Raw genomic sequence first — 16,931 nt, 5'->3', positions numbered from 1 at the left:
TATTTTGTCTTGAACCCAAATTCATCTCATTTTGCAATATTACCATGGTTAGGAATATACCAAATTCTCTGTCCATTTCCACAGTGTCACCATCAGTAAAGAAAAAATGAGATTTTTTGTTTTTCTTGCACTGAAGTACAATGTAAATTTGTTGAGCAGCCACTGAAAGCACGGGTAATTCAATACGATTAAATTCATCAAAGCAGCCCCATGCACCAGACTGAGCCAGACCTACAGAGAAAAGAACAGTATTCACATATCTTATATTCAAATTGTGTGATACTCTAAATTGCTTGATGGGTTATCCACTGAATAAATGATTAACCTTTTACTGCCATCATTACACTTCAAAATTACTTAATTAACCATAAAGCATTTTGGGGAAGTCAATAAAAAATTCAAAAAAGCACACACACAAACACTAGCAAACATGGGCAGAAGTTTTCCATCTGGCTCCTCTCACCAGCCAAGCCAAGCCGAGCCATTCAATGTGTTTGTGGCTGATCTGTCCCAGGCCTCAACTGCTATTCTTTCAGTTCTCCATAGCCCTCAATACCCCAATCTTTCAACCTCTCAGCCCTCAAAATGTTAAACAATACAGATCCAACCTCTTTACCCTTTCATGACAGGATAAGTTCAAGTTAATGGTCACATGTACTAAGAAGCAGTGATAAAGGTTATTTTTCATTCTGATCAGTGAACATCCATGCATGGTTCTATAAGTAAGATGCAGAATAAAAGTACAGAGTTATAGAAACTGGTCTGTTGCTATGGACAAAGGCAACATATTTTGGAGTTCATTCAGAAGTTTGATAATGACGCAAAAGAAACTCATTGAATCTGATCTCAAAGTTGCAAATCATCTTTCCAATGGAACTGGGTGAAGAGAGTGTGGCAAGGGCAGGATGAGTCTTTGAAAATGCTGGCTGCCTTTCCAAGGCAACAGGAGTTATAGATGGAATCAATGGAGGAGACAAGGGGATATGTGTGATGGCCTGAGTCACGTTCACAACCCTCTGCTATGCTGTACCCTACTATGATACTTTCAATGATGCATCCTTAGAGGTTGTTAAGGGATGCTGGTTATGTAACAAACATCTACAGGCTTCAGTAGAAGTAGAAGTTCTGATCCATTTTGATGGCCAGAATAAGGAATTGATCACACCTATGAACTTAAAGCTATCTACCTTCTCCTGTTGATGTGGGCCAGGTGTGAGTTCCAGCCCTGAGATTATGATGCAGAATATCTTTTGTCCCTAATGCGATATCCTTTATTAAATAAAAGGACCAATGCTCTAGGCATAGTCTCGCCAACATTCTGCATAATAGAAACAATATTTTTCCAGTTCTAAATTCTAACTCTGTCGCAACAAAGGCTGATATGCCTTTATCTTCCTAACTACCTGGTGCATTATATAAATGCTATTTAATGACATAACATCTTTGAAATTCTAATAGATAATCAACTATTATAAGGTGCACAAGCATAAAAAAATAGAAGCATCGGCTCCTCTCACTTACCTTTGTAGATGCGGCCTAGTCCTCTATAGTCCATCTGATCTGAGCAATTAAATACAACAACATACTTTCCAAGACATTTCCCCATGTCTTTGGTTGTTTCAGTTTTTCCTGTGCCTGCAGGTCCTGCTGGTGCACCACCCATGCTCATTCCCAAGGCTTGAGAAAGTGTAATGTAGCATCTGAAATGTTCATCAACAGAAATTAGTTTAATAATTTGAGATAAAAATACAAGTGTGTTCAGAAAGAACATAAAAAGCTGTGTGTGTATAATTGAACAGCTGAAATGGATTTCAATATGGCTATCTTGGTTGGCTAAACCCACTGGAGAGAATGACAAGGGATCGTAAATTAGACAGAATGACAAGGGATTGTAAATTATGAATAAAATATTTAGATTTGTAAAATATCTTTATATACCATGTAAAATATTAAAATATGATTACTGTTGCAACATGCAGTGTCGGAGTCAAGCAATAGTATTGATCACTCGAAGGATGAAAAATGGAGTACAGAGTCTGGTAATGCTGGCTATTCTGACCTGCGATAAAATTCCATTAATCAGTCCTGGAAGCACTGTTTATATTACTGATGTACTCCCTCTGCAACTGGATCCTTGACTTCTTCATCAAAAGACCACAGTCAGTGTGGATCAGTAACATCTCCTCACTGACCATCAACACAGGCACACCTCAAGGGTGTGGGCTTAGCCCACTGCTCTACTCTCTCTACACCCATGATAGAGTGGTTAGGAACAATTCAAATGCCATCTATAAATTTGCCGATGACACCATGGTTGTTGACAGAATCACAGATGGCAATAAGGAAGCATACAGGAGTGAGATACAACCTTGTACAATGTCAATAAAACAAACCAATTAATTGTGGACTTCAGGAAGGAGAAGCTAAGAGGACACAAACCAGTCCTCATTAAGGGGTTAGCAGTGGAGAAGGTAAGAAACTTTAGATTCCTGGTTGTCAACATTTCTGAAGACCTATGCAGGGACAATTATGTCAATGCAATTATTAAGAAAACAAGCCAATGGCCATATTTTGGAAAAAGTTTGAGTTTTGAGGGTGGCATTGTGGTGAATCTGTGTTGTACTGTTAGTCTCTCACTGTGCTTAGTCTGCTTTACTGACATTGGATGTGTATTAAGTCTACCACTAAAGACACTCCCCTTGAGTGTAACTGTGTATGCACCTATTGTCTTTCATTATTGTACCACTAGTTTCTGCTAATAAAAGCTATGATTCCTGGTTAACTACACAGCCTTCATCTTCTTCATTAACTGGAACTACAATTTTATTAGCAGAAATGGATGCAGCACTCAAGCCAGAGCAGCTGATAATTGACAGGTTGCCCGAGGGCCAGAGAAATCTTTTGATTACTACATGGCTTGGAACAATGTGGTCGATGAGGCAATACAGTGGGGCCACCTGAATTCCCTATTGGGTGAGATCCCTTTTGCTGTAACGCGAGGAGCTACGACTCTGGCTAAAGCCCGGGAACGACTGACTGCTTGCTATGCTGCTCCATGGAAAGTGGTACTTGCTCGACACCAGTTGCTGACTAGATGTCAGAAACCCGGGGAAAGTGATGCTGCCTATGCACTGGCTCTCGTCTCGCTGTCAAATGAATGCGATGTCAGAGCAGTCAATGTGGAACAACACTGCAATGCTTTGAAGCTGGATGCTTTTGTCAACGGAATCGATTCCAGTTACATCCATCAGAGGCTACTAGAGACAGAGCCCTTGACCTATGGTCCAGCAGTCACACTAGCCAAAACACTGAAAAGTGCCACATAGTCCAGCGAAATGCTGGAAACTCAAAAGGAAACACCCAGGAGTGCTGGAACCCTGAGGGGGATGAAGGGACAAACACCTGGCAAATGTTACTTCTGTAATAAGAGCTGGCACCCTAGACAGAAGTGTCCGGCTCGATTCGCTACTTGCAGCTACTGTGGGAAACATGGCCACTTCGCTAAAGCATGTAGAGCAAAGAATACTCCCACCGATAAGAAGAAGAAGAGAAGCGCCAAGAAAATTCATCCTGGAGCCACTGGAACGGAACACAACCACGAAAGGGGAGAATCTTCAGATGAGCCCGCTGAATCGACTTCAAGTGACGGCGAGGTGAGATCAACACAAAGTTCCCCTCAATTGACTGTAAAGCTTGGGGGTCGTTACAGACTGGAACGGTTGACTATGAAGGGGGAGGTGAATGGTGAGACTGTCGATTACTTAATGGACTCCAGCAGCACTGACAGCTACATTCATGAAAAGGTTGCCAAAGCCTTAAATTTGAGGAGATATCCAGTGAACCCATGGATATTGATGGCTTATACTGAACTTAAAAAAAAACTATATGGGACAAGTGTAAGGTTACTTTGAACTTGCAGGGGCATTGTCTTGCTGATGTTTGGCTCTTCGTAATGCCTGATCTCTGCGCTCCCATGTTACGGGGGCTTCGATATTCAATCTCATTTGAAAATTTTTGTGTTAAATTTCGATGGGGCCACCACCCACACTTACCATCCCCTGCACTAGTTACTGCAGTCTGTCCACACTAAAGATCAAAGCTCCCTCCCTATTCAGTAATCTATCTTCCTAGTATCAACCGATTGCTTCTAAGAGTCATTCTTACGGGAAAGAGGACCATGAGTTTATTAAAGCTGAGACTCAGAGACTACTTAAAGAGGGGGTGATTGAACCCGGCAGGAGTCCGTGGTGAGCCCAGGTGGTAGTAGTGAAAAATCACACTGAGAAACAACTGGCTATTGACTACAGCCAGACAATTAACCATAATATTAACTTGGATGCCTACCCTCTGCCATGCATCAATGCAATGGTTAATCAGATAGCTCAATATAGAGTGTACTCGACTATCGATCTTAAGGCAGCTTACCACCAAATCCCCATTAAAAAAAAGCAAACAAACCTATATGGTGTTCGAGGCTGAAGTGGGGGGGCTATACCAGTTTAAAAGGGTACCTTTTGGAGTCACTAAAGGTGTGTCAGTGTTTCAGAGGGAGATGGATAAAATCGTTAGAACATACAAGTTACAGGGTACGTTCCCCTATCTGGACAATGTCACTATCTGTGGGAAGACTCAGACTGAACATGAACAACCTAAAAAAAAAATTCTAACAACATCTAAAGAACTCAACCTTACATTTAATGTGGGTAAATGTGTTTTCAATGCAACAGAACTACCCATTCTGGGTTACATTGTTCACGAGGGCAAAATCTACCCCGATCCTGAATGAATGGCTCCCCTTAAGAAGTTGCCACCCCCAAACTCAGCAAAAACCCTTAAGAGGTGTATGGAATTCTTTTCCTACTACTACAAATGGGTATGTGACAATGCTACGAAAGCGCATCCCCTGTATGACAGAAAATCTTTCCCTCTCTCTCCAGCAGCTCTGAAAGCTTTTGAGAGAATTAAAACTGATATTGCCCAAGCTGCACTCTTGTCCATCAACGAGGATGTTCCGTTCCAAGTGGAATGCAAGCCACAGTATTTTAAAACTCCCAAGGCCACTCTCATTAAAGCAACCCAACCTTTTGAGAGGATCAGTTTAGATTTTAAATGTCCATTACCTTCAAACAACAAAAATGTATTTTTCCTACTGTAATCGACGAATATTCAAGGTTTCTCTTTGCCCTGACGTCTCATCAACGTCTGTCATTAAGGCATTTGACAGAATTTTCAGTATTTTTGGTTTTCCCAGTTACATTCATACAGACAGAGGCTCAGCATTCATGAGCGCAGAGCTGCGCCAAGCTCTGTTACACAAGGGGATTGCCACTAGCCGCACCATGAGCTACAACCCCCAGGGCAACGGGCAAGTCAAAAGGGCTAATGCTTCAGTCTGGAAGACTGTTAACCTCGTGTTAAAGACACATGGTTACCCTGTTACCCTGGTGGCAGGAGGTGCTGCCTGAGGTGCTACATTCTATTCAGTCCCTATTATGTATCTTTTTTTCTTTTCTCCTTCTTTCTTTGGCTTGGCTTCGCGGACGAAGATTTATGGAGGGGGTAAAAAGTCCACGTCAGCTGCAGACTCGTTTGTGGCTGACAAGTCCGATGCGGGACAGGCAGACACGATTGCAGCGGTTGCAGGGGAAAATTGGTTGGTTGGGGATGGGTGTTGGGTTTTTCCTCCTTTGCCTTTTGTCAGTGAGGTACCTCACTATTATGTATCTTCTTCTTCTTTGGCTTGGCTTCGCGGACGAAGATTTATGGAGGGGGTAAAAAGTCCACGTCAGCTGCAGGCTCGTTTGTGGCTGACCAGTCCGATGCGGGACAGGCAGACACGATTGCAGCGGTTGCAAGGGAAAATTGGTTGGTTGGGGTTGGGTGTTGGGTTTTTCCTCCTTTGCCTTTTGTCAGTGAGGTGGGCTCTGCGGTCTTCTTCAAAGGAGGCTGCTGCCCGCCAAACTGTGAGGCGCCAAGATGCACGGTTTGAGGCGTTATCAGCCCACTGGCGGTGGTCAATGTGGCAGGCACCAAGAGATTTCTTTAGGCAGTCCTTGTACCTTTTCTTTGGTGCACCTCTGTCACGGTGGCCAGTGGAGAGCTCGCCATATAATACGATCTTGGGAAGGCGATGGTCCTCCATTCTGGAGACGTGACCCATCCAGCGCAGCTATTATGTATAGCAACAAATCAAACACCTCATGAACGTAGGTTTACATTTCCTCGGAAATCAGGAACTGTGATGGACTGGACAGCCTGTCTATCTGAGCCTGGAACCGTACTGCTGAAGAGACATGCTTGGACGTGTAAAACAGACCCTCTAGTCCAGCCAGTTCAACTTCTGCACACTAATCCCAATTATGCCCATGTTAAATTCCCAGACAGGAGCATGGACACTGTACCCCTAAAAGATCTGGCCCCACCTGGTTTTCCCCTTCCGCACACCCCTACTCAGAGTGATCCTGAGAGGTTGGATGCCCCACCCCAGCCTGTGACCCCCTAGTAAACATTCAGATGGCCATGCCGAGGCCCCACTGCCTCACGCTGTTGATTCTGGAGCGGGTCCAGAAGTCCTGCCATCTCACACTACTAACAACACTGCCAGTTCCCAAGGTTGTCACTCCTGCAAAACTACCACCTGCTCAGGTAAGAAGGTCTTCTTGCATTTATAAACCACCAGAGAGGCTCCAGTATTCATAAACATCTCATAGTTACTAGTCTTGTTTTGGCTATGTCAGCGAATTCTCAATACCATTTATTTTATTGTTGTATTATGCTTTCAGTAGATTTGCTTGCCTGCTTGAATATTACTTTAGCAGCTGTCCTTTAAATTTTAACCCTACTTCTGCCGGGGGGAGACTGTGGTGAATCTGTGCTGTGCTGTCAGTCTCTCACTGTGCTTAATCTGCTTTACTGGCATTGGACATGTATTATCTCTACCACTAAAGACACTCCCCTTGGGTATAACTGTGTATGGACCCATTGTCTTTCATTATTGTACCACTAGTTTTTGCGAATAAAAGCCATGATTCCTGGTTAACTACACAGCCTTCTTCTTCTTCATTAATTGGCATTTCAGGTACGGTTAACACAACGGTGTCAATAAGGAGTTTGTACATTCTCACAGTGTCTGTGTAGGTTTCCTACGGGTGCTTTGGTTTCCTCTCATCTTTCAAAACTTAAACGTGCTCTATGTCCAAATTTTTTTTTTAATTGGTATGTCACCAAAAACGCTTGCAAATTTCCACAGGTGTGCATGGAGGGCATTCTCATTGTCTGGTATGGAGGTGGCAATGCGCAGGAGAGGAATAGGCTACAAAGGTTTGTAAACTCAGCCAACACCATCATGAGCATTATCTTCACTGCATTAATGATATCTTTAAGAGGGGGGGCCACAAGAAAGTAGCTTCTATCATCAAGGACCCTCACCACCCAGACCATGCCCTTTTCTCACTTCTATCACCGGGAAGGAGACACAAGAGCCTGAAAACACACTCTCAGTGTTTTAAAAAAAAGTTTCTTCCCCTCCACCATCAGATTTCTGAACAGACAATGAACCCATGGCTAAAGCATGACTTTGTGAGGGGAAAGTCATGCCTCATTAGCCCAATTGCATTTTTGAGGAGTAAACAAAAGAAATTTGTTGATGAAGGAAGTGTGGTAGATGTGGTGTATATGGATTTTAGTAAGGCATTTGACAAGGACCCCCATGGGACACTTGTTCATAAGGTCAGGGAGGATGGGATCAATGGAACCATGGTAGTGTGGATGCAGAATTGGCTTGCCTGTAGAAAATACAGAGTAATAGTGGACGGACAGCATTTTGCCTAGAGGTCAGTGACGAGTGGAATTCCACAGGGATCTGTTCTGGGACCACTGCTCTTTTTGATTTTTATAAATGACCTGAAGAAGTAGAGGGATGGGTCAAAATGTTTGTGGATGATACAAAAGTTGGAGGTATTGTGGATAGTGTTGAAGTTTATCGTAGGTTAAAATAGGATATAGGTAGGGTGCAGAATTCAGTGGAAAAATGACAGATGGAGTTCAATCTGGATAAGTGTGAGGTGATGCATTTTGGAAGCTCAAATTTGAAGGCAGAGGACATGGTTAATGGTAAGACTCTTAACAGGGTGGAGGAACAGAGGGACTTTGCAGCTCTTTCAATCTCTGGTAAGACCACACATAGAATATTGTGTTCATATCTGGTCACCTCATTAAAGGAAGGATGTGAAAACTATGGAAAGAGTGCAGAAGAGATTTACCAGGATATTGCCTGGTTTGGAAAATACGTTTTATGAGTCAAGGTTAGCAGGCCTTTTCTCTTTAGAGCGAAGAAGGGTGAGAGGTGACTTAATAGAGGTCTACAAAATTATGAGTGGTATGGATAATGTAAACAGCTAGCACCTTTTTACCCAGGGAAGGCGCAACAAACACCAAATGACATCTGTACAATGTGAAGGGAGGAAAGTTTAAGAGAGACATCAGGGGTAAGTTCTTTTTTTACACAGAGAGTTATGGGTTCCTGGAATGCATTGCCTGGGGTAGTTGTGGAGGGTGGAACAATAGGGGCATATAAGAGACTTAGACAAACACATGGATGAAAGAAACATAAAAGGTTACGAGGTAGGGAGGGTTTCGTTTTTTTTGGTTGGTATACTTAGGTCGGCATAACATCAAGGTCTGAGGGGCCTGTACTGTCCTGTAATGTTGTGTGTTTTATGGACACTACCTCACCTGTGTTCTACTCTTGAATTTTTTTTTTTAAATCTCATATTTACAAAATTATAATCTGTAGTAATTTTGCATTTTGTTCTGAACAACACTGTTGCCACAAAACAAATTTCCTGACACATTTATGACCAATAAATCTGATTCTGATGCTGATTTACACTTTGTAAAAAAAATTCAATTTCAAAATTTGCAGGTACAAGGAATGGCCATTGTAGGGTGGTATGCAAGTTGTTGTGACCATATTTGGATTATATATTCAAGTATAATACTACACTGATGAATGAGTAGTAAATATTCTGCATAATTCAAATAATGAACATTTTTTCAAGTACATCTTACCTGTCAGTTAATGGTGTTATTACAAGTCTATCTGTGCAGCCTAGGTATTCATTGCAATAGTTGAATTCAACATCTGTGATCTGAATAATACATTTGTCTGTGTCCTCTACAAAGTAAAACCTGGATTGTTTTTGCCATTCAAAGTCAGATGGAGATTTAATGTTCATCCGAACCTAATTTAATATTGCAAGAAATAATAGGATTACATATACCAGACATCATATTTTGTTGACATTTGTTCAACGAAACAGAATTACATACCAGATCATCAAAAATGTCTTTCTGGTGTACGTGGATGGTGATAAGTGTTTCATATTTTGTTCGCTCCATTTTTGTCAGTTCTTGAGTTGTCATGTCAATCAAATCATTAAGCATATCCAGAAATGCTTGATTTGTTATTTGCATGATCTATACCAAAAATATTTGATGTTTTAATATTTTCAGTTATATTCTTCATATTTCATGTTTTGTTAGATTTATTTACATCTCACCCTTACATCATGATGCTTTCTTTGTTCAAAATTAGGCCTTACCTGAATTGTGGAATGAATTTAAAAAACATTGTGGAAAAGGGCAGAACAAAACTGTGGCACATTGATACATATATATTAATTGCAGTAATTTTCAAAAATTAGTAGAGAGGGAAGTAAAAGTACCCCAAGACTGGTAATTCTGTGATCAAACAAAGGAGAGGCCAGAGATCTCAATAGTGGGCAAGAGAAGGGCCAGAGGCACCAGCAACAATCAAGAAGGAGGTTAGAAATCCAGGAAATGTCAGATGTTGAATCTGGCCTATTACAGTCGAGGCCTAATACAAAGATATCCACAATGTATTGCCATCTAAGTACAGGATTAGTGATAAATATATGAATGACAATAAAACTATATGATGGATAACCTGACACACTCATTTTATTCACAACATCATAGAATTATACAGCACAGCTCATATTGCCCACATTTCTGCCAACTCATCCTGATGTAGATCCTGATGTTTATCTACACTAAACCCATTTGCTTGGATTGGATCCATCTCCCTCTGGGCCTTTCTTATCCATGTACCTGCCCAAGCCCTTTTAAACATTGTATTTCCTTTGACCACTTCACTGGCATCATGCTACCATTAACTCCTCTCAGATTCTACCACTCAGAGTCATAGCACAGTAAGAAAACAGGCCCTCCCTCCTAACTTGTCCATGCTGATCAAGCTACTTATCTGCACTAGTCCCATTTGCCTGCATTTGGCTTCTACCCGCTCTGAACCTTCCCTTGCCATGTACCTGTCCAAATATTTTACCAATACATGAGAAGCAATTTACAATGGCCAATGAACCTATCAAACTGTACATAATAGGATTGTGGAAGAAATTGCATTTCCCAGTTGCAACCCTCAGTCACAAAGAACATACAAACTCCACAAAGACAGTTCCTGAGGTGGAGATTAAACCCAGGTAGGTCACTGCAGTTGTGAGATTGCAGCTTTATCAACTGCACCTCTGTGCTGCCTATGACACTTCAGAAAGGCACATGGAAAACAGGATTCATTAGGCGATTGAAAGCTTTGTCAAAATTTTAACCTGCTTCTAAAAATGAAGCAACTGTTCACAAAATGAGTATTAATCCTATTGAAAGTGAATCTGGGAATGAATAGAAAATATTAATATTTGTATACCTTAACAGTGACTGAAATAAATCAGAATTAATTTCCATTACCTTCTTATCAAATCTGGCATGATTCAAAGCTTCTTCAGAGTTTTTTGTCCATATCATCTGAATACCCAGTAAACCTATCTGTGCAGGGAACATATTTTGAATCTCGTATAGTTTAATTTCACTGTCAGTAATTGCTATTGAAGCTCTTCGAATAATGCTGTGAATTGTCTTTCTGACTCCATTTAAGAGCTGCCCTAGCCAGACTTCCACATTGCCCTAAAGGTTGAGATAATTTAAAATCAGATAACATGTCAACAGATCAGTCTGAAAACATACCTTTGAGAAAAGTTACTTAATAAAAAATAATTATCTAATAAAAAGAGAAATTAGATTGCAACATTTTTCATCATGCACCTTTCATACAAACTCCTTTCAATCCTGGTGACTCCATATCAATAAAAGCATTAATTCAACCTTATGCTTTATCTACCCTAAATGGTGGAATTGGCCACAGAAGCACTTGGCCACTTTCTTCTCAGGCTCTCTTCTTCTTTGGCTTGGCTTCACAGACGAAGATTTATGGAGGGGGTAAATGTCCACGTCAGCTGCAGGCTCGTTTGTGGCTGACAAGTCCGATGCAGGACAGGCAGACACGGTTGCAGGGGAAAATTGGTTGGTTGGGGTTGGGTGTTGGGTTTTTCCTCCTTTGCCTTTTGTCAGTGAGGTGGGCTCTGCGGTCTTCTTCAAAGGAGGTTGCTGCCCGCCGAACTGTGAGGCGCCAAGATGCACGGTTTGAGGCGATATCAGCCCACTGGCGGTGGTCAATGTGGCAGGCACCAAGAGATTTCTTTAGGCAGTCCTTGTACCTTTTCTTTGGTGCACCTCTGTCACGGTGGCCAGTGGAGAGCTCGCCATATAACACGATCTTGGGAAGGCGATGGTCCTCCATTCTGGAGACGTGACCCACCCAGCGCAGCTGGATCTTCAGCAGCGTGGACTCGATGCTGTCGACCTCTGCCATCTCGAGTATTTCAATGTTAGGGATGAAAGCGCTCCAGTGAATGTTGAGGATGGAGCGGAGACAACGCTGGTGGGAGCCGTAGGTGATGCCTGAATAAATACTCCCTGAATAAATTGCGTCCTGTTCACAAGCCTATATGTAAATATGTCCCCTGTGCTGCCAATACATTCTGTGCTCCCTCTTATCTCCATTCTTTGTCTCTGAACTTTCTGTAATCAAACTGTTTCAAGCTTGTTAACAAATGAAGCTGTCAAATATTCTTTCTCTGCTCCATTTTAGTCATTGTGAAAACTCAGGCCTGGAATTTCTGACTTTCTCTATCTTTTGCTGGACTACATATAGGAACATATAAAAATAAAAGCAAAGACAGGCCACACCCTTCAACCATGTTTTGCCATTCATCAATATTAAAGCTGATTTTCTACCTCAGAGCCATTTCCATGTACAATCCAATATTCCATAATTCCCTAAAGTCTGTAAATCTATCCATGCATTTTGATTTAACACAATGACTGAACCTTCACAGTCTCTTGAGTAGAGAATATTGCAGATTCATTAATTCTTCTGAATGAAAAAAATACTCATCCTAAAACCAAAGGAGCATTCACTAAAGATCAATACAATTGCAATTTCACATCCTTTTGTAATGAAGATTTCCATACCAATTACCCTCCTAACTTGCTTGTTGCCCTTTGTAATTTGTGTGCATGTACACCTAGTTCCCTTTGAACATAAACATGAGCACATCACTCTTCATTTAACAAGCCCTTTTATTTTCTGAGATACGCAACAAAATGGATGACATCACATTTTTCCACATTATATTCCATCTGCCATTTTCCCAACCACTCATTCAACTTGCCTTACCTCTTTAACATTGATTATACCCATGACTCACAATGCCACCTATTTCAGAATAATTGTAAATATGGCATTTAGTTCCTTCAGCCAAATTATTGATATATTTTATGAATAGTTGAGACCCAAGTGCCAGTGCCTGTAATACTCCATTAGTCATAGCTTGTCAATCTGAAAAGGATTCATTCATTCCATTTTTTGTTTTCTATCAAGTAATCTATTCACAATCCATCCATGTCAGCATATTACTCCCAATTCCGAGAGTACTAATCTTGTTAATCAACCTCCTGTACGAGATGGTTTTGAACTGTTTCCAGAAATCCAAATACACTGCATCCACCGATTGCTCCTTATCTAATCTACTGGTCATATTTTATCAAACCTTCTCTTCCTTTCATAAATCCTGCGGCAAAAACACTTCTATTTCTGTTTACTCAGGGCAGATCTATTTCTACTTCCTTAAAATTCCTCTTTCTCTAATTGACTATACTTCATATAACATAATTTATATCTTTTTCCATTCTTATTTTAAACTTTTAATGTTATGATCATTTTTCCAAGATCTTTTGCATTTTGTTCAGCTCATTTCCTAGGACAAAGTTCAACAAAGCAGTCTTTCCCATAGGCCAGAAATCCACTGATTAAGAAAGTTCTCCTAAACAAACTTTAAGTTCATTTGACATAAAAGAGTGAGTACAGAGAGAAGAGATTTTCTGCTAACAGACTAGCATAATATCTCTGAGATTCATACAGCCAGGTAAAGATGAAATCAAGAAAATGTTCAGATGTTGGGAAACTGGAGCAACACACAAAAGGCTGGAGGAACTCAGCGGACCATGCATCATCCATGGAAGCTAATAGACAGTCAACATTTCAGGCCGTAACCTTTCATCTGGGATAGCACAATTTAGAGAGCATGAGATTACAATAAAAATTAAGATCAATTAGTTCCAAGCAAATGTTCATTCAAGAGCCTGCATGTTTTAAAAAAAAAATGTAAGTTGCTACAATAAGTAAAACTTCTTGGTCTTCCTGAGTAGATGAACTGTAATCCCTTAATATTCTTCAAATATCTTGGAATCTCTTCTCACCTGTGCTATAACTGGTTCAATGAGATCAACCTTTTCTCCTTCCTGAGATTGAAAGCAAAGGATCTGGTCATAATTTTTTTCATTGAACCCCACTCTATTAACATTGTCAAAAAGACTGAGAAGATGAGCCTGAAAATAGACAAAATGTTGTACTTTAGTATTCTTGACATATTTTAAACACATTATTTGTACTATATATTATTCAGGGTGCATTTTCAATGTCATTATAAATTAATTTTTAAACATTTCTTTCTTTGATGTAATATTATTTTCCCACCAGTTTTGTAACTTCTATTATAAAGGCTATTTGTGTTGTCAATCATTTTGATCACGTTTGACAGGGATGAACTAAGTTTATTTAACTCCAATCACTATCTGAAATGCCCATAATTTTGTGAAGAGAAAGCAGAAGCATAACATTTACAATCCAAGATGTTATACCTGAAACATCAATTTCTTCTCCAACCAGACACAGCATTTTCATCACTTTCCTGTTGCCACATATACTTTTTGCAATCCATGTTTGCAAATTACCTTAAGGTCTTGATTTCCAAAATAAAGCGATCTTTTAGAGGTAAGTGGGTTTCACGTGGTGTATGAAATACTGGTCCTGGACCAGGTTCAAATATATTAAGTAACCAAATTACAAAGTTATTTATGAAATTTAAAAAAAAAATATTGATGTAACAGCACACCACATAAGTTAATTAAAAATATATAGAGAAACAAAATAAACACTGGCATTCATGTACCTTTATAATCAAGATCAGTGACCCAATCAAATTAATGTGTCACATATGCCAGTTACTTCTGCTGCAAAGCCAATGTGAAATAGGTCCAGCCCTTCAATACAGATTTTTTTTGTGCTCAGTGGTGAATCCAACAGTGGACCAGGGGATCTTTGCTCAGGCATCCAAATGTCAGGTATGAAACACAGAGATGAGATAATCTGCACAGAGGACACACCAGCAGTTCTCCTTGGAATCACTGGCAAAACCTAAGTACATTATAACAGGGGCAGCACGATTAGTGAAGTTGTTTGCACAACACTGTTGCAGAACCAGCGATCTGGACCAGGACTCTGTAAGTAACTTGTACATTCTCCCCATGTCTGTGTGGGTTTTCCCTGGGGACTCTAATTTCCTTCCATCATTCGGAACATACCGTGGGTTGTAGGTCAATCGAGTGTAACTGGACAGGATGGGCACATGGGCCGAAATGGCCTGTTATTGTGCTGTATGTCTAATTTTTTTTAAAATTAATTTTAAAATATAAATTAAATACATTTCAGATCACACCAAACACAGTTTGAAAACCAGCTCAGTTTTCCAATGAAAACATAATTTTGGTGGAATGTGGCTTTTCTTGTGAACAAGGACTGAGTTACCCCAAGATTCTGTTGTTTTCATAAGCCAGCCTTGAAAGACAACAGCTGTTAGTTCATTCAAAAAAACAGATGGCAGTCGGAGATGAGGCTGGGTATGCAAATTACAATTGCAGACTTCCCATTCTTGAGGTATGGGAACCCAACATAACCTGGAAAGCCAGGTGCGTGGAGAAACTGACCTTCACAAATGGAGCTAGGGATGTCACCAGTGGACCCTTTGACTCTGAATAGAAGGGAGATTGAAAAAAAATTAAAAGAAGCTGGAAAAACTCAGGAGACCATGCAGCATCTGTGTAAAATGAAACAGTTAACATTTTAGGTTGAAGACACTTTTTATATCAGATTTCTGACATCTATTTTTTCTAATTTTCATTTTAGAAAATAAAGAACCTTTTACAGATCAGGCATATGTGGCAACCAAGCAAATTATTTTTCATGATATTCCATCTGTTCCTAATTGATATTTGGAGAAAACATATGCAAAAACATGTTATGAGGGCATTCAAGTATTGTCGCTGCTGATGCAGAACCTCAAACGTATTTTCACAGAAATAAAAATATCCAGCAGTTACATTAAAATCATCCTACCTGTATGGTATGAGAGTCAGAGGCTTGTCCAAGAATTTCTAGCAGAGTTGGATCAGAAACAAAGAAAAATCTGGGAAATAATAAGCGTTTCTTTTCCAGATATCCAGTAAGTGATTTCTGACACATCTCTAACTGCTCCAGTAAATGTGGCAAAAGTTGGGCTAAGGTTTCATCCCCTACACAGCACAGTACAATGTTGGTATTATCATGGGCACGCTGCATAATCTTCTGCCATGACTTGTCAATGTTCTGAAACCTTTTGGCTTCCTGAAACAGAGTAAAGAGATTTTTTTAACCAAGATAATTGATAATACAATAAAAGTCCTGCTCGGAGATTAAATTAGTCCGGATTTTTGGGCAGTATTTTAAATTTCAAATTTAAGGAGGAATAAAGAAGAGATGAACAGGTAAATTTTGATCATTTATTCATTAGCAAATACAGCACGCTTCATTCATCAAAACAAGCAGTTTTAAGGAAAAATAAAGTCAATGTTTGCCAACAATGTAAACAGAATTTTTTTCACTCCAAAAAAGCATGTAATGCTTGAAATTATGTTTTAAAATGAACATAGTAAAAGTAAATTACAGCATACAAGTGCATTTCTTTGTGATAAGATTACTTTTTATTGGTAGCGTGTTGCCACTGTGCATTTGTGGCTCTTACACATGAACACTTCACACACACACTAAAGCCCATTAAATTTCAAAAGTTAGAGTCCAGATTCTCAGATGGTATCCATTCTGACATCTGGATTTATGGACTTTTACTGCAGATGATATTACAGCCATTTCCAAATTATTCAAGACTGTCATTTTGTTGGGATCATTTAAAGTGTCCAAACACGTTGAGGTATGAAAATGAGGAGCTGATTTAGAGCTAAACCATTGGCGTCACTGGGGGATGTGCGGACTGCACCAGGTGACACCATCAGCAGGGGTGACACAAAAATGCCTGTCTGTAATATTTTTGTGCAGTGTTTTGGCAGAAATTTAATGCTTTTTTTTATAAAAAATATCCCTGTAGTTAGTTATAACATCAAAAACATTTTTTGTAAGCCCAGCTTACATGTATCAATATATCTAAAAGGCTAAAACTCTATGCTAATTTTACTTTTTGAACATTCTAATGTGCTCTGGTCAGAGCTGCCATTATTATCCAATTACAATGATGCTTCGAATCACGTGGTCACGTCTCCATGCACTATAAGCATGCGCTGTTGTTTTCGCTGCTGCTGGTCTTTTCATAGTCATTGCTTTTGTCAAA

The 16,931-nt window shown here is 40.0% G+C and overlaps 1 protein-coding gene across 8 annotated transcripts in view; it reads right to left on the bottom strand.

The window, feature by feature from the left end:
• Nucleotides 1-16,931, bottom strand: part of dnah5l (dynein, axonemal, heavy chain 5 like) — a 425,035-nt gene that overhangs the window by 244,457 nt on the left and 163,647 nt on the right. For all 8 annotated transcript variants that reach the window (XM_069913293.1, XM_069913291.1, XM_069913294.1 and 5 more), the window contains 7 exons: nt 15,668-15,934; nt 13,693-13,821; nt 10,783-10,998; nt 9,331-9,477; nt 9,070-9,242; nt 1,522-1,700; nt 44-231 (listed from right to left, as the gene is read on the bottom strand). In XM_069913293.1, the coding sequence (XP_069769394.1) occupies nt 44-231; nt 1,522-1,700; nt 9,070-9,242; nt 9,331-9,477; nt 10,783-10,998; nt 13,693-13,821; nt 15,668-15,934 (1,299 nt within the window). The remainder of the gene's footprint in view (nt 1-43; nt 232-1,521; nt 1,701-9,069; nt 9,243-9,330; nt 9,478-10,782; nt 10,999-13,692; nt 13,822-15,667; nt 15,935-16,931) is intronic.

This window comes from Narcine bancroftii, chromosome 1 (genome assembly GCF_036971445.1).
Source record: "Narcine bancroftii isolate sNarBan1 chromosome 1, sNarBan1.hap1, whole genome shotgun sequence".
In the NCBI taxonomy this organism is placed as follows: Eukaryota; Metazoa; Chordata; class Chondrichthyes; order Torpediniformes; family Narcinidae; genus Narcine; species Narcine bancroftii.
Note: the sequence above shows the minus strand (reverse complement) of the source record. Positions and strands in the feature narration are given on the sequence as shown.